Source organism: Strix uralensis, chromosome Z (genome assembly GCF_047716275.1).
Source record: "Strix uralensis isolate ZFMK-TIS-50842 chromosome Z, bStrUra1, whole genome shotgun sequence".
NCBI classification, from domain to species: domain Eukaryota; kingdom Metazoa; phylum Chordata; class Aves; order Strigiformes; family Strigidae; genus Strix; species Strix uralensis.
Window position 1 is genome coordinate 35,975,054 of NC_134012.1, and position 25,629 is coordinate 36,000,682.

Here is a 25,629-nt window from a genome sequence, read left to right on the forward strand (position 1 = left end):
GCAGGGGTAAAGAAAACATGTGCGTGTGAAAACATGTCTGATATTCCTATAGCAAGATACTGATATTAGTGAAATGCAGTTTAATTGGTGCTTTCTAGGCTAAAAAATATCCTGACATCACATTTCAACTTTGGGAAAAATTCTAGTCATGCTTCCCATGTAGGCCACAGGAAACATGGAAAGATTTGCTCTGGCAACACTTTCTAACCCTTTATTTCAAAACCAAGGACTTTGCATATCCCGATTGTAAACCCACTAGATTTATGTAGCAGCACTAGCCCAAATATTTCATGTATTGTAACAGTTAGATCTTCCATGCCTTTCAGTTGTAAGCTCTCAAACCCAACTCTATGAATAATAAATCTGAATAATCTTCCTGTGTGAAAGACCGTTTGAGTGCTTGTGAATCCTAAGGTGCTATCAATACCTACTCAGGTTTCTGGCTCTTGTCCCGCAAATGTTAGTATATAGTTCAGAAAAAAGAAAAAAAAAAAATCCAAAAAGGCATGCTACATCTTACTAAACTAAAATACGCTAGAGCCTCAGGACCCCACAGCGGAACACCCATAAATATTTGCACTGTTGACATGTAAATCTCTAGTATCACAACCGCGAATATACTAGATGTTCCTACACTCGGGAAGGGCAGAAATCTGCTGGATTCCCCGGCATTTGGAAAACCCTGCGCTCAGCACCTTGGCTAGACAGCAGCTGTTCCTACGTTGTAAGGAAAAAACAAGGCTCAGATGCCACGCTCGGCAGGTGCTCACACAGCCCGCCGTTCTAAGGTGCTCGAACACCGCTTCGGCGTTGCTACACCGAGACCGGGCGCCGCGTGCACGCGCCGCTAACGGCAGTTAAAACCAACTGCTCCCAGCGCGGGAAGCGCTGCGGGCATGGCGCATGCGCGACCCTGCCGCTCGGGCGGGCAAATTCAAACCTGCCTCTCGCCCCTTCTCTTTGTCGGGGCAGCAGTTGCGCTGACGTCATTGCACCGCGTCCTTCTTCTCTGCGGTTTCCGGCGCTCGCCCGCGCGGTAAGTGCAGCTGAGAGGGGCAAAGTTTTCATTTGTGTGGTTCACAGCACCGTTTCTTTCTCCTTTCCCTCAGGAGCGGGTGCGCGGGGGCTTTCCGCACACTCTCCGCCAGGCGCGGACCTTCTTCTCTCCCCGCCGCCCCCACGGGGAGGGCGAGAGGCTCTCACCGCGACTCCGGCGATGTCTTCGGGGCGCGGCGAGGCGGCGGCACCGCGGCTGGCAGAGCTGCAGGAAGAGCTGCGGAGTCTGGCGGTGGAGCTGAGCCGCTGCCAGGTACCCGAGAGCGGGGCCGTCCCCTCCGGGCGGGGCGGTGAAGGGCCCGGAGCGGCGCGGCTGGGGTCGGGCGGGCACGTCCCGCCCTCTGGGAGGCCTCTCCTGCCCACGGCTCGGAAGCAGCGAGTCTCGTGTGGGCCCGCGGGTTCGCGTCCCGGTTCCGCCGGACCCAGAGGGCAAGGAAGGGAGCGGGACCCCGGGCGCCCGGCCCGTGTGGGGCAGGAGGGCCGGGTGGCCGCCGCGGCGGGGCACCCCGCGGGAGGATTCGTCTCAGCATCCACCGCGCCTTTGGCGGGCGCCCCGCGGCGCGGAGCGGGGTGCGGTGCCCACCTGTTGGGCGGCGGCGGTCCCCGAGTCCGGCGGGGCGGCCCCGCCGCCGCTGTGGAAGCGGGATCCCCGGGCGCGCCGGCGGGCGCCTCCGCGAGGGGGATCAAACCGGCCCCGGGCTCTTACTCTGACTTAAAAGCAAGCACTTGGCCTGAAAGCTTTTTCTTTCTTTCCGCCCACGTCTCCCCCTGCCCCAAAAAGCCGTTTATTTGGTTGATGTGTAATGGCAGGAGTACTGAGGTGCTGCCTTGTGCAACTTTTGGAACAGTGAGCAAACGGAGGGGTTTTATAGAAATGTAGGTCTTGAAGGAACCTTTAGAGGTCATGTAATCTCCCTGCCAACTCTGCAGCAGGATTAAGTATACCCAAGCCATTCCTGGGAGGGAGGGCTCTATGAATAATTACGGTTGTACTTCCAGAAGTCCCCGCAGACTATTTACCTTCTTAGGTTTGCTTCCCTCATTTTTGCAATTGGTTGTTCATTGGTTATGTTTAGGTATGTTTCACGAAAATAACAATATGTTGGTAATACGAGGTCTTGTCATAGAAATCTACGCTAATTCTCTGCCAAACAAGTAGATTACACCTAAAAGATACATCAGAGAGGAAAGTGACATCTAATGCTGTGGTTGCTTTCTCATTTGCTTGCGGGTAGCAAAACCAGTATTTTCTTGCGGGACATTGTCTCGTTAAATCCACAAAGGCCTGGGCTGAGGTAGTCATATCTGTGAACAGAAAAAGCATCTGCATTAGAGTCAGTAGCTGTTTGTTGCTTCCAGCAGCATTGGTACACCTGCCAACTGGCATTGGATTTCTGCTGTGGGTAGAATCTATAGACTTCTTGCAAAAACTTGTTGCACATAAGAACTATGAGGAGAGGGAGCTGTCAATAAAAATCCTGTTTAGAAATACTGAACAATGAATGATTTGGAGATATCTTAAATGTCTTGTGGGAGAATTTTAGAAAACTCTTTATAATGATAATTTGGTTAGTATCCTCAGAATACAGATGTGCAGTATCAGACAAAATTTGGTGGAGACAGAAGGCTCTGTGCTCTGCTCATTTGTTAGTTGGACATAAATTATATATTACTGAAACCTAGTAGCATAAAATATTTTTGAAGATCGTTATAAATAATAAACTTTGAAGTACAGTACAAATCTGAATTTTTAATCAATTTGATAATGTAACTTGATGTACACAAATTGTAGTTAAGTATCTGATTTCCCCGTTAGATTCATTCAATTACATGTGCATTTCTGCTTGTTGCTTGATGAATCTATTCCAATCATTTTGAATTCAGCAATCAGAAAATATTTTTAATGTATTTAAGTCTTATGCATAGTACCTTGGCATTCGTGTGTCTTTGTAGTGTATCAGATCACATAGTTTTCTGGGAGGGAAGCAAGCAAAAAAGAATATGAAAGTATTTGAAAACAGAACCCAGTCAGTATTCGTAATCTGTCCAGCTCTAGGTAGAATTCAATGCATACCATCCTTTTAACAGGGGATGCATATCTTCAGGATTTATTTCATGTTATTAATAAAATAAAAAGGAAAGCGAACCAGTAATCTATAAGCAGATATCCTTTTTAGAAAGCACTGCCATATAGACATCTACATGCTTTACCATTTTACTAATCCATCAATAAATGTAGAGATACATGTTTAAGCATGTGTATGTTACATAAAGAAGGGGGAAACCAGAATTTTAATAAGAGGTGATAACCTAGTCAATTATGCACCTTTTCCAATGTAAGTTTTATCTAAAATAATTAACCTTTTTGGAACTTTTCTGAAGTTACTCTGAATTTGGATGGGAACTAAAATAGGCTTCACTAAGATTCTTCAGCTAGTTTAAAAGTAACTGCTAAAATTATTCAGGGATGGTTAATCCATTTTAAGTTCATATTTCATATGAAAACTTTGTGCAAAGGCAAGCCATTTGAAAACATAAATATATATGGGCAATGTTAATATTGTGCTTTTCTAATTTCTTCACAGTTGCAATACAGAGTCTTTACTGGCCAATTAAATTCCTCTAGTGGAATTTTATTTCCTCTGCTGTGATTTCTTTAGTTTCATTTGGATGTAAGATCTTCTTTGGTTCTTGTCTTAAGTCATTTGTAGGTCTTCTTAATCAGAACTGTTAAATTGTTTAAGTTGGAAGACACCTCTTGAAAGCATGTGTCCTGGTTTAACCAGGATAGGGTTAAGTTTCCCCAGCAGTGGGGGGGGAGCTCTAGCCGGGTTATTCAGATACCATGCGGACGTCACATCCTGGCAGGTCACATTTTTTCCTGGCGCGGGAGCGCGGTGCACTCGTGGTTTTGTACATCGTGCTTCTCACTGCTGTATTTGGTAGCTATTTTGCTCTGTTCATTGCTATCACTATTACTGTTATTGTTGTTGTTGGTTGTGTTGCTATTGCATTGTTGTATTAAACCTTTCCTTATTTCAGTCTTGGGGCTTTGTATTTCACTCCCTTTGTGGGGGAGGGGCAGCGGCCGCGTGGTCTCAGACCCCGGCAGGGGCTAAACCACCACAGCATGTATTCTACCCCATCCTAGAACAGGTTGCCCAGGATGGTGTCCAGTCAGTTTTTGAGTATTTCTATGGCTGGAGTCTGCAACCCCTCAGGGCAACCTGTGCCAGTGTGTAAAGATCGTCACAGGAAAAGTGTTTCAGCTTCTATTAAGATTTTCCTTGTCTTATGTTCTATTCTGTTGGGCAGAGTTATCTGTTTTGGAGACTTAGCAGGCGTTTTGTATAGAAATGTTATGTAAATGTCTTTAAAAAAGGTAGTAGTGAGGGTGTTAGCTTTTAATCCAGCAACTGGATAAAATTGCCTAAGTTTGGGTTTTTAAATCTTCTGTTATATTCAGACACATAAACTGCACTTCCAAACCAGACTTCTAATTGAAATTTAGTTTAATAGTTTAACAGTGTACCAGAACAAAAGGATTAGCCTTAAGTATTTGTTTAGGCATTAGCCTTTTGGATTTTTTTTTTCCCCTGAGAAAACCCCATTTGTCAAATGATTGAGACTGAAATTTTTAATTGGTTCTAGGGAAAACACTAAATGAGGTTATAGGAATAGAGATGTATATATCCAGCAGTTATCTAGCACCTGAGTAAAATATGCCAAGTTTCTTTTCTACTTCTCCACACCTCCTTGGACTATTATATTCCCTGTCATATAAACTGCATTTTGGAATCAGAGTCTCTCCACAGGGAACTGGAGTCCATTGATGATATGGAGTCCGTTGGTTAAATATATGGAAGCCTTCTCTGGCTAATGAAGCTCCTGAGTCTTAGTGGAAGTTCTGTGCATGCTACCTTTGCTCTAACTACAGGTATTGCAGGCATCTACTCTTGCCTGTTACCTCTTCTGCAACAGGATCCTGGAGTAGCTGACCCTTTTTCTCATCTAGGATGGTGGCCTTTATGTTCAAACCTAGGTTCTTTTTCTTCTTTACATTTCTTGTGTCTTTTCAGGTATCACTTCCCACCAAGTAAAAGTGCCTACAGAGCCAGATAGTAACAAAAGATGGGGAAAAGGCTGAGATGTTCAACGCCTACTTTGCCTCAGTCTTTAGCAGTGGAACTGGCTGTTCCCTGGACACCCAGCCTCATGAGCTGGGAGATGGGGAGGGGAAGCAGATTGAGGTCAGTACAGTTGAAGAGAAGGTGGTCAGAGACCTGCTACACCACTTGGATGCACACAAGTCTGTGGGACTGGATGGGTTACACCCAAGGGTGCTGAGGGAGTTGGCAGATGTGCTCGCCAAGCCGCTTTCCATGATCTACCTGAAGTCATGGCTAACTGGGGAGGTCCCACTGGTCTGGAGGGTGGCAAATATAACACCCATCTACAAGAAAGGCAGAAAGGAGGATCAGGAAAGTATAGACCTGTCAGTCTGACTTCGGTGCCAGGGAAGGTCACGGAGCAGATCATGTCAAGTGCCATTAAAAGTCATATAATGGACAACCAGGGAATCAGGCCTAGTCAGCATGGGTTTATGAAAGGCAGGTCCTACTTGACAAACCTGATCTCCTTCTCCGACAGGGTGACCTGCTTATTGGATGAGGGAAAGGCTGTGGATGTTGTCTACCTTGACTTTAGTAAGGCCTCTGACACTGTTTCCCACAGCATTCTACTGGCAAAACTGGCTGCTCGTGGCTTGGATGGGCAGACGTTTCACTGGCTGGATGGCCAGGCCCAAAGAGTTGTGGTGAATGGAGTTAAATCCAGTTGGTGGCCGGTCACGAGTGGTGTCCCCCAGGGCTCGGTTTTGGGGCCACTCCTGTTTAACATCTTTATTGATGATCTAGACGAGGGGATTGAGTGCACCCTCAGTAAGTTTGCAGACGACACGAAGCTGGGTGGGAGTGTTGATCTGCTCGAGGGTAGGGAGGCTCTGCAGAGAGATCTGGACAGGCTGGAGCGATGGACTGAGGCCAACTGGAGGAGTTTCAATAAGGCCAAATGCCGGGTGCTGCACTTGGGCCACAACAACCCCCAGCAGCGCTACAGGCTTGGGGAGGAGTGGCTGGAGAGCTGCCAGTCAGAGAGGGACCTGGGGGTGTTGATTGACAGCTGCCTGAACATGAACCAGCAGTGTGCCCAGGTAGCCAAGAAGGCCAATGGCATCCTCGCTTGCATCAGCAATAGCGTGGCCAGCAGGGACAGGGAAGGGATCTTGCCCCTGTACTTGGCACTGGTGAGGCCGCACCTCGATTCCTGTGTTCAGTTTTGGGCCCCTCACTACAAAAAGGACATTGAATTACTCGAGCGTGTCCAAAGAAGGGCAACGAAGCTGGTGCAGGGTCTGGAGCACATGTCGTCCGAGGAGCGGCTGAGGGAAATGGGGTTTTTTAGTCTGGAGAAGAGGAGGCTGAGGGGAGACCTCATCGCCCTCTACAGCTACCTGAAAGGAGGTTGCAGAGAGCTGGGGATGAGCCTCTTTAACCAAGTAACAAGCGATAGGACAAGAGGGAATGGCCTCAAGTTGCACGAGGGAAGGGTTAGACTGGATGTTAGGAAGTATTCCTTGCAGAACGGGTTGTTAGGTGTTGGAATGGGCTGCCCAGGGCAGTGGTGGAGTCCCCATCCCTGGAGGTGTTTAAGAGTTGTATTGACATAGTGCTGAGGGATATGGTGTAGTTGGAAGCTGTTAGTGTTGGGTTAACTGTTGGACTGGATGATCTTCAAGGTCTTTTCCAACCTAGACAATTCTGTGATTCTGTGATCTGGTATTTTGAAGGTTTTCTTTTTTTTTTTTTCCTCCATTCTTTTCTAAGGCTAAGATTTTGCTGGTAAGTCTTGAGCAGCAAGTAAGTAAGTCAGCACCTTAGGTTTGTGTTATTTGATATTTTCTTTAATACTTCTAAAAAGGCTGTGGGAGCTTGGATCATAATAAGTGAGATCTTGGGGGGAGGGCCTGTTAAAAGCACAACAATTTTGTTGCAGTCACTCTGAATTCTGATCTTGTCTTGTAATTCCTTGATGGAATTTGGAAAAATGAGAAAGCCAAATTAACAGTCCAAAGTTCACAAATTGTCTGCTGAGGAGACTTACATAAATCTGTAAAAGTGATAAATCTAAAGCATGTTTTCCTCTATTATGCTGTGTTGGAAAAATTATTGTTGTGTCTGCAGTAGAGCATTTTATTATTATTTTGATAATCACTTAATAAATGACTTCTAAGTGCTCTTCTAATTTTACTTGAAAATTACTTGCGTAATTGAGTAAATGAAAACAAGTGCAAAGGAAATGGATTATTTTTAAAAATTTTGTTGTTTCCTTTAGGACCTTGTTCTATTTCTGTGACTGGCTCAACATTGTCGGGGGGCAGTGGAAAGGCAAAGGTTGAACAGTTATGACACATCTGATCTCTGTTACTTGCTTTAACTGCTGCCCTCTATTTTAGGTTTTTATGCTGCTGCCTATCACCTTACAGAATCACAGAATCACAGAAACCTTAGTATCTCAAGACCCTTCCATGGAAAATCTTCAACACTTAAGTTGTTAATACTCCCTGGAGTTTTTGGCTGTGCTTGGTGTTTAAAAGATCTGATGCTTTTTTTACCCCTTGTTTCTCCCATGTTTCTGTATTTTTTGGGGGGCAGATGGAGGTGCTGGTTTTGCAAGCATAGTTGCTTCTTGTTAAGAAAATCAGTGTGATTTGTTTGTTTGTGTTTTTTTGTGAGGGGAATGATTTGCTATATCTCTGGAAGCTCATTCTGTGAGGGAAGTTTCTGGACCAAGAGTATTTTTATTTAGCTTTTATGTGCTTTCTCTTTAATCTTGTGTATTTCCTTAAACCAACTGGTGACTCTATTTTAAGAATTGATTTATAGCATATTCCGTTGTTGGTTTGTTGCAGTACTTTTATTTTTTTTTTTTTTTAAGAAGATACTTAATTTGTGCGAAATAACATGTATTTCTAAAGCAGAAGATGTATTCTGTGTCCTAGATCTCGCTCTCAAATGCTGAACTACAGAGACTTTCATGCCCCCTATTCTGTAACAAAAAAGATAGGAAAGGTTCTTTAATGTATCCTGTGGTGAGAAACTTCATCCTTGTTTTGAACAAGATAGTGTTATTTGAGACTGGGTTTTCCACATACAGTTGGGTGTCATATGTTGCTGGAATAACAGAGAGTTGGAAGAAGCGAGGACATATTATGTTTTTACTTATGATATTCACAAAAGGATTTTGGTTTGATTAGCTTCATTTCATATTTTCCAGCCTAGGATCTCTTTATTGGCTGAAAGTGCTGGTTTGGGTTCAAACAAGTGTTTTAACAGTTTGCCCATTATTAGTTTTAAGAAAACCCAACAGTCTTCATTGCAGCTTTGATTTCAAAGGTAACATGGCATCTCTCACTTCTAAAATAAGGTGGTATTTTTCTAATTGAGGACTCATTTCTATTTTTGTGGTTCTGCAAAAAGTAGGAGTGCCTATCTTTTTTTTTCTGTAGTTACATATACTGTTTTTAGGAAGCTCTTGTTAGTGTTACCTTCTGTAGCTCCTGTGCTTTTCCTCTCAATGATGGTTATAATGCTTACTCTTTTGCTGTGTTAGGAATTACAGGTGTATATAGCTGTGACTAACTAACAGGTCTCTCAAAAGTACTCCATTGTATGCTACTACACAGTTTATACCCCTGACTCAGAATGTACAGTCTGTTGGCTGCCAGTGGTCTGCAGACCATAACATTTAGTCAAAGAAACCATACTGCTGCTTATGATTTTCAATTTACAAGTGCAGTTTATAGATTAAAAAATGGAAAATTCTCCATTAGTCAAAAAGTTAGGAAGCGATTGATAATCTAAGTGTTCTGCAGCAGATTTGCCGGTAAAATTTCCACAGTTTCTATCAAAAGGTGATAAATAGAAATGGAAAGAAAGAGATCTTCCTGTAGTTGCTGCTACTTTTGCTTTTCTTCATTGCCAGGGATTGGAGAGAAGTCTGTAAGAATGGACTGTGTATCTGTAAGCATTTTTGGGGAGAAGAGGAATAAGGAAGGTGGGCTGTTACTTTGTGGAAAGTGGAGTGACAGGGGCTTCAGCTGCTGCTGACTTTGTTTCATGTGTTATGTTTCCTGCTTACTGTGAAAAGCTGTGCATAGACCTGTTTCGGTCTTCATGTCTTATTTTATACTGTGTTTGCAGAAAAAGAACAGTGCATTGTGGACAGCTGAACTGTCTTGTTTTGATCACTTTGTGGGTCAGGAAGGGATGTAAAATACTCTATTTGGTATCACTAGCATTGATAACAGATAGGATTGCTATAACAAACTCTTCTTAAGGAAAATATTTCATTAGCTGTAAAAACAGATGCATTCTTTCATTCTAGGCCAGTTTAATACCCAGGACACTCATTGAGAAGCTAAGGTAGCCATGATAACATTGATTTATAAGTAGTTTTAAATCCATGCCTTTATTTACAAGTAAATATGAAAAATATATTAAATAACAAACCAGAACATTGCATTGCTTCATGGTACATGAATAGCTATTCAAGATGCATGTTGATTGTACATATTAGAAATACTTTTAAATCAACAGCTGAGAATTGAAACATATTAAAAAAGCCATAGCTCTTCCTTAGTGATGTGTTTTTAGTCGACTTGGTTCTTATTCTTCTGACTCTGTGACTGAAATTTAAATGTTTGTGAACTAGCAGTATGAGAATTTGTGTGTTTGTATTTCTTTTGGATGAATTGTTGATATCCATACTGTTCTTTCAAAATGGGGCAAAGTGTTTAATGCTTCCATTCATTAAATACTACTTTCTTGTATTAGTGATTAAGCCAAGACCACATATTTAGTGGTGCCAAGGGATGCCAGCTGTTTAGTGCTTTGGGTGTTTTTTTTGTTATTTTATACTCTTATATTTTGCCATAAGGAGTCTAAATCACATGAGTCTGATTAGTACAGGTGTTAACAAAGGCTCTACTCTTTATGTATTATAGACAGAAGTAATGTGGTTGAATACCTGAGTTTGTTTATTTTCTTTTGCTTTTTTTACATTTGACAAATTTTAGCGAATCAGAATGAATTCTTTCATACCTGGTCTTTCCTTCTGAAAGAAACTTGTTTGGAATATTTGAGTAAAACTGAAGATACAAAGCGAGAGTGAGATTTAAAGCAAATATATTTTTAAATTTTTTTTAATTAAGTAGTTACCTATTCACAGTATGTCTGTGTGTGAATATTTCAAATTGCCCCCAGCGTGTGAGTGGGAATCTAAAATTTAGTGTAGAGATCATAGAGTCATGGAATGGTTTGGGTTGGAAGGGACCTTCAAAGTTAAACCCCCATGTCATGCCCAGGGGTGTCTTTCAGTAGATTACGTTGCTCAAAGCCCTGTCCAAGCTGACTTTGAATGCTTCCAGTGATGGGGCAAGTGCGTGCCTGTTCCAGTACCTCATCACGCTTGTCGTAAAAAATATCTTCGTTATGTCCAATCTAAATCTACCCTCTTTCAGTTTAAAACTGTTGCCCTTTCTTCCTGTCACTACAGGCCTTGGTAAGAAGTGTCTATGTTTTTATTATAAGCCCCCTTTAGGTATTGCAAGGCTGTAATCAGGTCCCTCAGGAGCCTTTTCTTCTCCAGGCTGAAAAACCCCAGCTCTCTCAGCCTTTCTTCACGGGAGAGGTGTTCCAGCCCTGTGATCAGTTTCATGGCCCTGCTGTGAACCTGTGCTGACAGGGCCATGTCTTTCTGGTGCTGGGATCCCAAGAGCTGGATGGAGTACTCCAGGTATGGTCTCATGAGAGCAGAGTAGAGAGGGAAAATCATCTCCCTTGACCTGCTGGCCATATTTTCTTTGATGAAGCCCAGGATACAGTTGGCTCGCTGGGCTGCAAGTGCACGTTGTTGGCTCACATCCAGTTTGTCGTCCTTCAGTATACCCAAGTCGTCCTCCATAGGGCTCTTCTCAATCAATTAATCCTGTATTGATGAGTCTGTATGGACATTGGGGATTGCCCTGACCCAGGTGCAGGACCTTGCACGTGGCCTTGTTGAACTTCATGAGGTTTGTGTGCACCCTATCTTCAAGCGTGTCCATGTCTCTGGTTGGCATCCCTTCTCACTGGTGTAGAAACTGTACCACTCATCTTGGTGTCATCTGCAAACTTGCTGAGGGTGCATCCCTCAATCCCACCATGTCATTTTTGCAGGTGTTAAACAGTATCGGTTCTGGTATGGACCCTGGAGGAACACCACTTGTTACTAGTTTCTATTTGGGCATTGAACCATAATTATAACTCCCTGGACAGGGCCATCCAGCCAATTCCTTATCCATCTAACAGTCCGTCCATCAAACCCGTATCTCTCCAATGAAGTGCCAAGAATATTGTGGGGGACTGTATCACAAGCTTAACAGAAGTCTAGGTAGGTGATGTCTGTAGCTCTTCACTTGTCCACTGATGCAGTCACTCCTTTGTATAAGGCCATTAGATTAATCAGGCACAATTTGCCCTTGGTGAAACCATGTTGTCTGTCTCTAATCACCTCCTTGATCACTGCCTTGACATAGCTTCCAGGAGGATCTACTCCATGATTTTACTGGGCACCACAGTGATGCTGACTGGTCCGTAGCTCCCAGGGTACTCCTTTTAACCCTTTTTAAAAAGGGCTGTGATATTCTCTTTCCTCCAGTCACTGGGGACTTCATCTGACTGCCATGAGATAGGCATGAGTGAAAAGGTACCTTTTATGGGAACGACAACATATTGCTGTTTCTCAGTAAAGGAAGTTGCGTTTTATGTGCAGGCTCTTGCTTGCTAGTTTTTCCAACTGCACTAAGGATGCCTCTAGAACATGCAAAGATGTCTTTGTTTACCGTGTAGTTACAGATTCAACCTGGAGGAGAATGGCTGTAGCAGTTCTGATTTTTGCATCAAACTGTATTTTGATGCAGGAGGAGGTATGTTGTTCTTAGAGAATGACTGCAGATTATCTTGTTCTTTAACTGTGTACTGTTTCAACTATTTCAGGTACTGTTTAGCTCATGACTTAGAAAATACACAAGGATTCTCCTATTTCTCTGCAATTTCACAGAATTTGGAAAGTACTACAAAGTCATTTCAGGCAGAGTTGACATGATGGACCCACATTCTACTTGACTAGTCATGGTAATTCAGAGTGAATATGCCCAAATGTATGTGTATGGTAATATTGTCTGTAAAGTAAAACTACTTGTGCATTCCTGTATTCTCGAATGCATTGAAAAATCACAAATGCATTGTGATATTAATCCAGAGCATTATATTTAAACAAAACCTAACTCTGAGGCCTGTGCTGAAACTGTTAGATTATCCTGTGCTCTCAAATAAGTGATTGAAGTCTTAAAATAACTCTCAGAAGTGTAGCACTTCCAGAAGGCAGTTATGTGACTTAGAAAATTCATGTCCTGTTCCATTCTGTGCATCTTCCATCCATATTACTTTAATGACTACGGTTAGTTTTAATTGACGTAGTTTAGATATTTATGGCTTGAAATGAAAGCTCACAGATGAGTGTTCCTATCCTTGATCTATAAAGGGCTTAAAGCAAACCTTTGCTTCTGGAACTGAACTCTTTGCTTTCTGATATCCTCTTCTCTTTGAAAGCAATTCTTACATCAACCAAGTGTTTTCGATGTTGAGTACTCAGAAAAAAGCAATCATCGGTGTAACGGCTGTACCAGTGAATGAAGGCATGCAGAGCATCCTGATTGTGCATTCACCTTTGGTGAATGAAAAGCAAAGGAAGGAATTTACTTCTAGCAATTTAGTAAAGGTGGCATTGTGTGTCACAGGTCTATGTACATCTGACAACTTCTTTCTACCATTTAACATGTTTATTCCTGTCCTGACTTCCTGTGGTGGTACTGATCTGACTTCTGTGATGTTAATTCATTGATTTATGTCATGATGGGCCAGAAAATATCTTGCATTTCTTGCCCATTGATGCCACAATGTGTCAGTTATTTATGTCAATTAAGAATGTGTAATAAAATTATTCATCTAAGTGCATTGCTGGCTTTTTATCTCACTGATGGACTAATCTGACAGTCCGTTTATGAAATCATGTATAATGACAGCATCTTTTGGTACAAGTCACATAGTATTTTTGCTTAGACCACTATTACTGTATCAGCATTGTAACACAATAATGTTATATTATTTTTATGGTGCCTGTTTGCTTTCAACAGAGTTCTGAGTAAGGATGGGGGGGGGGGGGTATGTGTATTTATCTGCACACAGTTTTTTTTATATTCTACATATATGTGTAAGTAAAGCAGTACACTGTCTTTTTCCATTTTGTTTCAAAGATATCTTTGTTGCCAAAACTACCAACAGAGACAAGATAATAGGAAATTCTTTAAATATAAAATTATGGCTGGAAAATACATGGAACTTTTTCTAGTATCATAAAATTACATGTTGGTTGCAAATCACTTATACTGCAACATGAAGTAATTGGGAAGGAAGGAGGGAAGGTAACGCTTGTTTGCTGATGGCATCTATTTTGAAGCTGTCAGTCTGGTCGGGTCACCTGCAGCCTTCTTACAAATCTCTACCTAGAAATTAGATGTAATAGTGCATACTGTATATGAGTGACTTCTGTGAATTTGAAAATAACCTCATGTTATCTTTAGAGCCTGGTGTGTATTAGGCACTAAGTTTTCTTGTGAGTTACTGATCAGTCTTACTAGCAAGTGACTTTTTCGGTTGATGAAAAGCATAGCACCTCAAAGATAGGTTCTGTAAAGTGCAGGAGTATTCTGTACTGTGACCACTCAGCAGGACTGGGTGGGTTGTAGAGAGAATACCTCTTATTTAGGAGTATAATACGTGACTGGAAATCACAAAGAAACTGGCACAGCAGGATCAAGAGAGTCTGCACTGGCAGCATACAACTGTGTAAGTTTAAAAATCTTGTGAGACATCAAGAAGCAAGTCTGTCATTTGTATGTAAAGCATATATGTCAGCTTGATTAAAGGCTTGATCTCTTTAGTCAGAAGTATGCTGGATGTTACGGGAGTCCAAAACAATACATATTGAACAATTTTCCTGAAGATGTTTCAATGCTTATACCAGTCATGTTATTTCATGCTTTTTTTTTTCTCCATTACATATAGTATTTTGCATTTCCATACCAATTCTTCCAGCCTGAGAGTCACGTGTATTTCACTTTGTATTGAAATATTCACTTCATAATACAGAAAATTGTCAGTATCTGATTATTACAGATTTCTTACCAAAAATTAACAGTAAACCAACAGCTCCCTCTGTCCTCCCGACTGTTTCGTTTTCTCTTTTGGGGGTATCTACTGATTAAAAAAACGAAAATGAGAGTTTGTGTCCTTTGCTTTTTTTAGCAATTATTGGGGGCAGGGGGGGAGGGACAGTTGGGGAGGATATTGGTTTTTTGAGTTCTGTTATTTTTTTTTTTTCCTGTTCTGGGGGTGTTTTCTTACAGATTTCAGGACATGGTAGCTTCCTGATTAATAAATAATAATTTGTAATGCTATAAAAAAGGTATGATAGGAACACTACTAATAGTTAACATGCTTTGAAATAAATACAGTGAAACATCAAAAAGTACTGATTTCAAACTGTAGGTAACTGAGATGCTTGATGTATGAATTTGCTCTAAAGAAGGAGGTTTCTCAGTGTATCCTTGTTCTTAACACGGTGCATGATAGACATGTAAACAATAATTAAACCTACCTATAAATTTATTACCCAAACTGTCATGAATGTATAGTTCTTGCAAGCAAAAAAAAGAAAGATACTGCTTATGCTTTTGGCACTCCTCTCACTGCTAATTTAAAAGCTTTTCCTATAACAATTCAGTATCATTACTTTAAAGAAATGCCAGCTAATGTGTAAAGTGATGTAAAAATACTCAAAACGTTCTATGTTTAGGTCACTTTTAAGTTTCCATTTGACAAATAACTGTATGCAATATTGATAGAGTTTTACATACTTCTGATATCAAATGTCCAGAGCAGTATTTATGCTTGGATTTCTCTTCCAAAAGGAAATTAAATCGTTTGAATGTAAATAAGACTATTTGTCTTTCCCTGCTTATAAGCCAGAGGGATTCTTTGTTTTGTAACTCACACTAATGTTTAATAAATTCATGACTCCACTTGCAAGCAAATACTTTTTCTCTTGCTAGTCATGCCATATAGCCTTTGTCAGTGGCTCATCTTATGTTTGTCCCTGCTTCTGAGCTTGCTGCTGTTAAAAATCAGTGGAAAACAAAAAAATCCAGTTTGCAAAGAACACATTTAAGGCCTCAGGTACTCTTCATTTCTGTGTGTCTTTCGGTGTGATGATGAACTACAATTACTTTCACTATAGGCTGAGGGAAAATCCCACTTTTCAGGGGATACGCAGTACACTCTGTTCTTTCATAATTCTTTAGTTCTGGTGTGCAAACGTGATTGCAGTATGAGCATCTTTATCTGACATTAGATATGTTGTGAATAGTCTTAGTTTTAATGAGTAATTTTCACTAATTTTCAAATGACATCTGTATTCTGCCTTGTGTATGTAAGTTCTCAGCTGTTCAAGGTACACTCTTGCTGACCTCCTGAGCTATTAACATACACTGAAGTAGGCTGAATGTTCCTTGGGTATGCTGAAGATTGATACATCCTAGGCCTTGACAGCTGCAGTGTTTTTCTGTGCCAACTTCAGACAGTCTAAGCAGCCCTTTTTTGGAAGAAATTGTTTGGCTCCCAAGACCATTCGGGGAACAGCCTTACCAAGTCCATGAATTGTGCCAACAGCTTAAAAAGACTGTTTAAACTTATTTTTATCTTAAGACTGTAATAATTTCTGGCTACTACACATTCTGTTATAGAAAATGTATAATTAGAGATTTAAATGAAACTGTGTTAGCTATTAAAATGTTTGGCATATTAAAGAGAAGTAAGTCACATTTTATGGTAACTTACCATTCATTGACTGATGTTTTACTAATGTTTTATTGTCATAATGAGAAATTTTGTACACTTCCATGTAAACTTCCTTTTTATGTAATAAAATTCACAGACTTTAACTGCAGATGATGTTTTATTTTTTTACTGGTAACATGCATTTACGTCCTTATTCTCTTGGCAGAAGTCCACTTAGGCAGGATGCTGCTTTGTTTTGTGAACTTTTACAGAAATACAAATATGTAGTGAAATGCATTTGTTGATTTACATTAGAATATTGATATAATTACAGCATTGCTGTATAGTTCTGTGTGTGCTCATTCATAGGTTTTGGTAGTAACTTGAAATACCATTCCTGCCATCATCAAAAATAAACAGCATTCATTGAAATGACCTTGTTTTGCAGTTCTGGAAATTCCAGTGATTTTTCACTTGTTTCCAGATGGTTTGGGAAGGTTTTTGTTTGTTTGTGTTCTGTGTGTGGTGGTTTTTTTGGTTGGGTTGTTTTGGTTTTTTTTTTTTTTTTGGACACAACTTAGCCTGTTTGTTTAGCAGTTTCTTTGGAGTTTTAGTGCATGCTGTTCACATTTAATATTCCTTAGTGCAAGCAAGCTTTTTTTATTTTTAGGTTAGAATGGCTTTTTCATTCCTACTTCATCTACTGTTCTTTTAGCACAGACAAATGTTACAGAACTTAGTTATGTAAGGAGTGGCAATTTCACTGACACGAGTACAACTTGGAGTTCATTTTACTCTTCCTTGGACAATTTTGGAAGTAGTCTGTGAATAGTTATAGGCGTTTTGAGGTTAATCTGAACTGCTTATTCAATTAAAAGAGATCATTTATACCTGAGTATCTGTGTTCTCATGTGGTTGACAAGGTTCATTGAAACTTCGTATTTTATATATTCTCAAAAAGTCAATTTCTGGGAGACTTGGCAAAGTTTAGGTAGAAACTAGATTGCCAGAGACTCAGTACATGCTGGATACTCAGCAAAAATCACGGTAGTGATGTGAATATTTCCCTTGTGTTGTACATATATATACTTTGTATGTATTTGTTCATTAGGAACAATTCAGTGTATGTTATTTTAGTTTTCCCTTTTTGTCATTTTTTGTAATGGAGGGATGCTGAAAGTTGCGCTCTATTCTGTCTTCTTGTGATACCTTGTGCTGTTCCCCAGCTGGGACCTGGAACATGTAGGGACCTGGAGGGTAGGACAACTGGCAGCCCACTACTGCTTGTAGCGAGTCTTGTGGTATTTGATAGTGCTTCTTGGAGTCATGCAGAAGCCCATGTGTCTCAGTTCTAATAAATAAATAAATAAGCAGAGAACCCAACATCTACTTCTGTGGTCTTGTATACAGGACAGTGAAGGGAAAAGCTGAGTGAGCATCATGGTAAGCAAATCCAAATCTTTAAACAGGCAAACAAAACTTTTGTGAGCTCAAAAATCATCATCAGAAACTTTGTTTGTCTGACTTAAGATTTTCGAGTGTTTGCAGGTGGAATACTGTTGGCACATTGTTATATTTGGACTTCTCTGTGCTGTAATGACTTCATGGCCCTTAGACTAATTTGTTGGTGATTTTAAGTAGTTTAGTGTAAAAATACACAGTGACTTGTGTATTAAAGATATTAAAAATATTCAAGGACTATTACCAGTTCAGTTCTGCTCTCCATATTGCTGGTTAACTGAGATACTTGAGTTAAAATTATTTTAAAATTAGTTAGGCGTAGTTTATTAGATACAGTGGTTTAGTCCTCCAATATGGTTCAGAGATTTCCTTATACTTGAAGTGCTGTCATTCAGAGTGTAAGAACTACAGACTTACTGTCCTTCTAAATAATTGCAAAGAAATAACATTTTCATTTTCTACTATTTAGTGAGTTTTTGTTTGGCCTTGTGTTTTCTTATTTGCTGGGCTCCCAGCATAAATACAGGATATTATTAAATGTTAAAAATATTAAAAATCTGTGTTCTATATAGATCCTAATGCTTTTTGGAAGCCTGCAGCAGTTCTTCCAAATCTGAAAACCATTTTTATTTTTCATTCTGTTCCTGTCTTCAGAAGAAGCAGTAGGTCATGCCTCATACACAATGTACACACATTGTGATTTTTCAGGTGGCATGGTAAGGCATTTTCAGGAGATGGTGGCTTTTTTGAGGACACATGAAAAAAGTACACACTTTTTATAGTCTTTCAGACTAGATACATATAAATCCAGGATATTAAGTGGCATAAGTTGATAGCACACAGTGAGGGGTTGTACTTCTTTGTTGGTTTTCTTTTTTAAAAAAAGGTGAATAGCCATCTTTTTTGGCCTTAACCGAGTAACCTAATTAATATGATGATTACTGTTTGTCTTTTAACTTAATTCCCAGCTGAAAGAGAACTTATTTTTAGCACTTCTACTGAATAAAGACTTGGATACTGATGTAAAGTCATTTGAGTTCTTATTTATGTGATGTATGGCTTAGTTTTGGTGTTACCTTTCTTCAAAAAGTGAATGTGGTCATGCACCATAGTGTAGCGTAATCCAGTTAGTTGCTATCTGCTTGCTTGCAGTGGATAGCTTTTGTTTTTGAAAAGAGTCCTTACACTGCTAACCCAGTTTAGTTAGAGAAAGATGATGTTCCTTTCACTGTTTTTTAAAGAACAGTTTGTGTCCTGTTTCTGTCTACACAAAGTTTTTTGTTAATTGTTTGGAAATAGCAGAAAGGAAGTCTCCCTGTCAGCGCTTTAAAAGTTGTGTACAACCTGCAAAGGCAGTTAGGTGAAATTTCTCTGGTTTTATGAAAGACAAGCTTTCTGCTGTAGTTCAGTTTGCATAAGCTGATAATAGTCTTGAATTATAAGATCTTTGTGGCCAGAACCTTTGTTTTATTTACTTTCTGATACAATCAAAAAGCCAGTCAGTTTTGTTAGTGGTGTGCATTCTTACAGTAGGTGGGTGAATTCTTCTGGGTTTACAGCAATACCTTGATAAATCATCAAATCTCCATAAAGTTTTCTTCCTTATTTCATTGAAGAAGTTGATGGCATTTGAAGATTAAAAGAAATGAAAACTAGAAATTGTAATAGTTGAAAGAGGAAAATATTTCTTAAACCAGCAATCATAAACCCCCTCCTTCTCACTTGCTCACCACTTTTCCTATGTTTTCGTGGAAGTTCAGCATTGTCTCACTTCTCTGTGCAATTTTAAAATTCGAAATATGTGCATTTCTAAATTTGAAGGAAAGACCTATCAGAACTCTTAAAAAAGATCTTTGAGACCTTCCTCATAAATCATGGAGAAAATAAGTACAACTATCCTATTTCTTCTGTAAACATTGTTAAAGTTTGTTAAATCTGTGATTCAATATATTTGGCTGTTGTGGTATTAATTTTGATAAAATAATCAGCACACTGAGAAATCTTGATAAAAGTCTGCTAGCTTTAGAGAGATCTTTTGATTTTCTATTGAAGATAGTTGTTGTCTTGTTCTGAAGGAGAAACAATATGATGGAATGATTGTCATGTGCTGAAACTGATATTGCTTGTAAAGTTCAAGTCTGCTTCCTAGAAGGCAAGAGTGATTGGAAGCAAATGAAAAGATAGCAAAAATAGAAAAAAGCTATTTCTGCTCCTGAGATTTACTCAAATCATACAATGTTGGTTTTTATTAACTCTTGTGAGGCCTGTCAGACTTGTAGTTCTGTTGAGATGTTTTGTGTCTTAGATGACCATTGCTTTTAGCGATTCCAAGTCATGGACTTATGGTACTGTGAGCAAAGGTACAATCTGCTCCTCATTCATAAAAAATGAGAAATTGGGGAAAGAAGAAATGAAGTGGGAAACCTATGAAGAAGCCAAACAGTGGAGGTGAAGATAGGAACTCAGATCTTGTGTTTCATTTGATAATCCGGTTTAAGATAGAGTTGTGCAGAGGTGAGATAGTGTTTTTTGTTTGGCCAGTTTTAGTGAGGTTCTGGTTATCTAATGGTACCTGTGATATTTTAGTAGATTAGGTTCCAGAAGCTTGGGAGAACAAGGAAGCAGGGAAATGGATAGCTGTGACAGTGTTGGTTTTCCTTTTAGGTCCTGTATTGTCTTCATGCAAATTCTGTTTCTCTTTTAACATTCAAAAACTAGTAAAAGGTAGATGAAGCTGCACTCTTGTGATTTTTTTTTTTTACCTGTTGAATAGACCTAGCTGCCAATATGATGGTTTTGGCTTAATAATTTCTAATTTTATATTAGGCTGTTTTTAGCAGGTTTGGTCTTAGTGCAGTCCATAGTTTTTGTTCATATGCTTTCTTACAGTTCTGCTTGTCTTCATCTTTTACTGACCTTTTTTTCCCCTAACATTTTTATATAATTAACACATTATGGTTTTACTTTGTAACATAACTACATCAATATTGGTCTTCCAGTAATAAAACTATTAGAATGAAAATAAACCAGTGCAAAATAAGAACTTATGTATACTAGAAAATGTAAATCTGGAAAAGCTTTTAGGTCACATCTAGTTTTCACAAACTTTAAGTGTATTTTTAAAGAACGTTGTTTTCTTCCTCTCCCTTGAGAATTTTTTCGGCAGTTTTTATATAATGAGCGTACATTAGAAGGCTGATTTACTATCTATTTTGAAATAAAATCTAAGAGCTACATATGGTAAAACAATGTTGAAGCATGTATTACAGGCTCAATGTTTATTAATAGAAATTGTGTATTATTGCTAGAAGTATTAGTAATTGATATAGCAAAAGGCAGCCTTATTTGAATAATGTTGATTTCTGCTGCCTTATGTCACCATAGAGTACTCTTTTATTGTTGATTGTAGGTTGCCGTCTTCCTTCAAAATTCTGTTTGGTTAAAACTTTGTTTATTCAAGAGAACTATTTGGCATATTTTTTTATACATGGGACAGTGAGTAACTTGTAGGGGACTTTAACTATAATAGAGGGGTTTTTTTGAAATTACCTTTGAATATGCATAATCTAACTTTTTTGTCTATAAATATATCTTTTTTCCTTTTTTCTAAGGCTGATAAAGAATTTGTGTGGTCTCTGTGGAAACATCTCCAAGTGTCAAGTCCAGATCTTACTCAAGCTGTCAGCTTGGTTGTGGAAAGGTGAGTTTAAAGATTTAACATGATGCTAAAACCAAAATGAAACAAAAAACCTTTGCTGTTACCATATTCTTTATCTTTTTTAACTGGGAACTGTGTTACAAAAATGTGTTACAAAATTTCCATTCTTAAATTTTGTCAAGAGTACCTGGAATATGTTAAAAGTTTCCTTTTTTGGTATAAGATGAAGTATACTTCAGAATCTGTTTTCACTGAAGTTGCTGTGCTGCAGTTGAATTCAATTATTAAATTATAAATGTACTACATATTCTGTTTTTCTGTTGAAAGAGCAAGAGGAGGTAAATGACGTTTTCTGCTAAATAGTTGGATAACAGTTACATATATAGATTCTGTTTATCTGCATTCTTAAAGAAGTGAAAGGCTAAGACATGGTAACAGAAGAGATCACTATGCAGTTTAATTGTTACTCCTTTGAGGATATTGATGTTGATGATGATTTCCTCATGGTACTTACATAATATCATCTGATTGCTATGAATGTTAGTTAATCATCACAGTATATGATTGGTTGTTTTAGAACGCTATTTATAAATTCAGAATTTCTGTAGGCCAAAGATAAGGAGAATGTGAATGAGTTTGTAATGTCAGAATTCAAACAATTGGTTCTCTTATGGTCAGAAGATTTGTCTATTCTGTCTCCGAGTGCCATGGGTTCCCTCTTTTAAAATGAAAAGGTGGGGTTTTTTTAAAAGAAAAAAATGGATTTTAACGTCTTTAAACGGCTTGTCAATGTTACTTGGGAAGTTTGTCAGAGCCAGGAGGCGTTCTGGCTCCTCTGGATTCCTGTTCAGTGCTTTGATCTTGAAAGGCATGTTCTGTTTGTTCACATCATTCCGTTCTGGACTTAATCAGTAAATGTTCTACCACTTCTGAAAATATGGCATTAAGTTCTTTAGCTAGGAGTGCATTCACTATAGTGTTGTCCCATCTTTTGCATTGCATAAAGCATTGAAAATTTTGTCCAAAAGTACGGTATGGTCATGTAACCAGAGCTAATATACTAAAGCATTCATATCGAGTGAAAGAAATTGGTGATTTCTTTGCTGTTCATGCAGCTTGTTTTAAGACAGCTGTTACATGAGGGTTCGTATGTGGTCACCAACGATGATGTCAAATAACTTCTGGATTTGTACAGGGACACTTACCTGCAGAGGGTAGTAGCTTGCGGTTGGGACAGTATACTACTTTCACATTGCTTGCATGTTTTGATTTAGAAAGTAATTTTAATATATGAGGAAGACTTACGAACAGGTTTACAGCATCCCTTATTTACGTTGAAATGCAGATTCTTACTGACTTGTTTCATGACAAAATTTGGTCGTATTTTCTTGAGTACAGGGATAGTATTGATCTTCCTTCTTCAAACATAAAAAAAAATGCAACTGCTTAAAATATATGAATATGGTATTTAATATATGTAAGCATACATTACATGTATATAAGCACAAGTATATTGTAAACATTAACAAATTGTTTTGCTTTAACCACATTTTGTAGAGAGCTGAACAATATGGAAAATTTTAGCTCTTTCACATGAAGCTTAATAAGGTAGAAACAGAAGTGTTCAGGCTTATTAACATTTTTGATTCGTGCTGGATATAAAAAGATATCAGGATATTAGAACAAATTGAAGCATAGAGTTGTTAGAAAGCATGCATTTCAATAATGGTGAATATAATGAATTGTTTGGGGTTCTTGAATTATATACCTAAATAAGATACAGCCTGTCTTCTTTGTTTATCCTTCTTCAGGTCTAGGAATATTTTTATGCTTGGTAGTTATCTCTTGCTTTAAATTATTTTATACTTTATTTAGAACAGAAATTGATAATTGTGTGTGCATTATCCTGATTGATACAATTGAACATGGGACTGTTAGATACCACCTTGCTGCACACAGGCATGATAATGAGCTGAATTTTTTTAGGTGTTATCGCTACCCCAGAGAATCCTGGAATAGGTTTGGATGAAACCCATTCAATATATAGGAGTTTTATTAATCATGACTCAACTTTGGGGTTCCTTTGGTTTGACAGATGGTGCAATAGTGTGTATTTTTCTCTTTAATTGATGTAGCTTCATCTCTTTTGACTAAGAACGGTCTAATTGCTGCTTTGGAAAGAATTTCTAACCCAGTTTTACCTGTGAATCTTCTGCATAACCAAGTTACAGCCCATATATTGTCTCCTAACTTTTCTAGCTGTAACTTTCCATAATCTTTTCCTAAGTAGCTTCTGTTTCATGACTGTGCCTCTTCACACTCTCATCCTTTCAGAAGAGTTTCTGTCTTATTCCGTATCTTATAGCAGTAAATATTTTTTTTTTTATATATTGCTACAGTGTCAGTTTATCTTGGTTTCAATAAGTTGATTAGATTTCCAGGGAATCTGCTACCTAACACTACTGCTGTCCAGAAAATTACAGGACAAGTGGTTTTCTGGCTTTGTTAATCTAGGAAAAATATGTGGATTTAAAGGATAAAGAAATGGTATTACCAAGTTACTGTTATAAGCAAAATGATTCCTGAAGCATGTTACTCAGCAGATCTGTGCTGCTCAAAGCCTATTTTTCTATGTTTTACATGGTTGTACAAGACAAGAGCTGGAAATTGGAAATTTACACTGAAATCTTATGAAAACCAACTTGAGTCTTAGAGACTTTCTCCCCTTCTCATCTATATTAGGAACAACGTTGACTCAGTCATATCCAAGTTGATAAGGTTTTCCATCTTGCCCTGGCTAGGAGATTTTGGGATAGATACAAACAGAATGAAATGGATTTAAACTTTTTGTTTCTGATTGTGACATGGATACCACCAGTGTTTGCATAGCTTCAATTTTCAGTGTGTTCTTTTCATCAAAAATTCCATAACTAGAAGCTTCCGGTGCCCACTGAGTCTTTGTTATGGATTACCTGAGATCAGAAGCCGGCTACCTAATGGAAGCAAACAGAATCTAAGAAGGCATAGTCATGTGTATCTTAGATCATAAATATAATTAACCAAACAATAATGTCCTGTGGATTTCAGTCTTAAAATTGACAAAAGCAACAGCCAGACTTTTTTCAGGAGGTTACAGTGACAGGAATAAAAAGATGCAGGTGTGAAAGGACAAAATGTTCACTTACAACCTTGTATCAGGAGATTGAGTGGTCAGTACTAGCCATACAGTCAGGTAATCTATATTTGTAGCGTTACTTTATATTTGTAGCATTAGACAGTTCTTTATAAGTACCTTTTTCTCAAATAAACCAGGAAAGGTAAAAGACATAATTTGGGCGTCATAGGGGGGCATAATAGTAGGTTTCCATTATTTGTCTGCTATTTTGAAGTGCTTTCATGGTCCCAAAATAGAAGTTTGCCTGCCCTAAAATTGTAAAAATGTAGCTGGTAGCTTTTTATGACTGTGCTGTTGATTCCTGTAATACACCAATGATATTTTACTTTTCAGCAGTCTTTGCAGTTCTTGCTGGATAACTGTAACTATATTCACATTTTAATATTCAGATATAAACAAAAAATTAGCTTTACTGTGCAAATGAGAAATGCCTTTGGGATATGTAAAAGCCTCCAGGTATTTTAAAACAAGCCATTGTAAAAGTACTACTCATGTTAGTATACTTTCCAGCTACTTTAAATACTATTGATCTCAGTATTATGTAAAGAGCATGCTATTTCTGGTTCACTGCCTTTTGAAACACTTTTTTTTTATGATGAGTGGAAAAAAAAAAGTGCTAGGAAGTACCTTTTACAGGTAAATGCATGTGTAAATTCAAATAGAGTTGACGTTCAGATGAGAGTATCAAAGGTTTTGAAATATTTTTGCAAACTTTGAGAGCTCTCCTTTAAGACTTTTCTCTTATAATACATGAAGTTTTGACAGGTCAACTGACTCTAATTTTTCTTCTAGGGCTTCTTGCTGATTCCTGGCTCCTATCCTTTCTTCTGGGAGATGTAGCAGGATCCATTAATGATCAAACTGTGGCAGTGATACAAGACTTGGTAGATGTAAATAGGGATTGTATTAATGCTAGATGATACCCTTGCAGATAGTTATATTTGGCAAGCTTGCCTTACATAAATGTTTTTCCACACCTAAATTCCAAGTGTGCTGTGTCTTGCAAGTTTTAACAAAAAGCAAGAATGGATTTATCATTTCAGGCCACTCTTAAGATACAGTAGCAACCTGAATGTTAGTGCCAGTGATAAGAGTTTTGTTGTTCTTCTTCTGGAGAGTTGTATCTGTCTAAAGGTGTACAAATGGATTAAAAAAATGGCTGGAGAGCAAACAATCAGAAATAACCAAGGAATTTTTGGAAGGATAATCACAGGAACTTATGTGGTTCGCTACATCCCGTGAATAGCAAATCATGGAATAAACATAAAACAGTTTAACAGATT

General features: G+C 38.7%; 1 protein-coding gene across 1 annotated transcript in view; it reads left to right on the forward strand.

Annotated features, from left to right (window-relative positions):
• The first annotated feature begins 1,048 nt into the window (after positions 1 to 1,048).
• CNTLN (centlein) overlaps positions 1,049 to 25,629 on the forward strand; it is a 206,565-nt gene continuing 181,984 nt past the window's right edge. The window contains exons 1-2 of the mRNA XM_074856182.1: positions 1,049 to 1,309; positions 21,125 to 21,213. Of these exons, the coding sequence (XP_074712283.1) occupies positions 1,217 to 1,309; positions 21,125 to 21,213 (182 nt within the window). The 5' untranslated portion in view covers positions 1,049 to 1,216. The remainder of the gene's footprint in view (positions 1,310 to 21,124; positions 21,214 to 25,629) is intronic.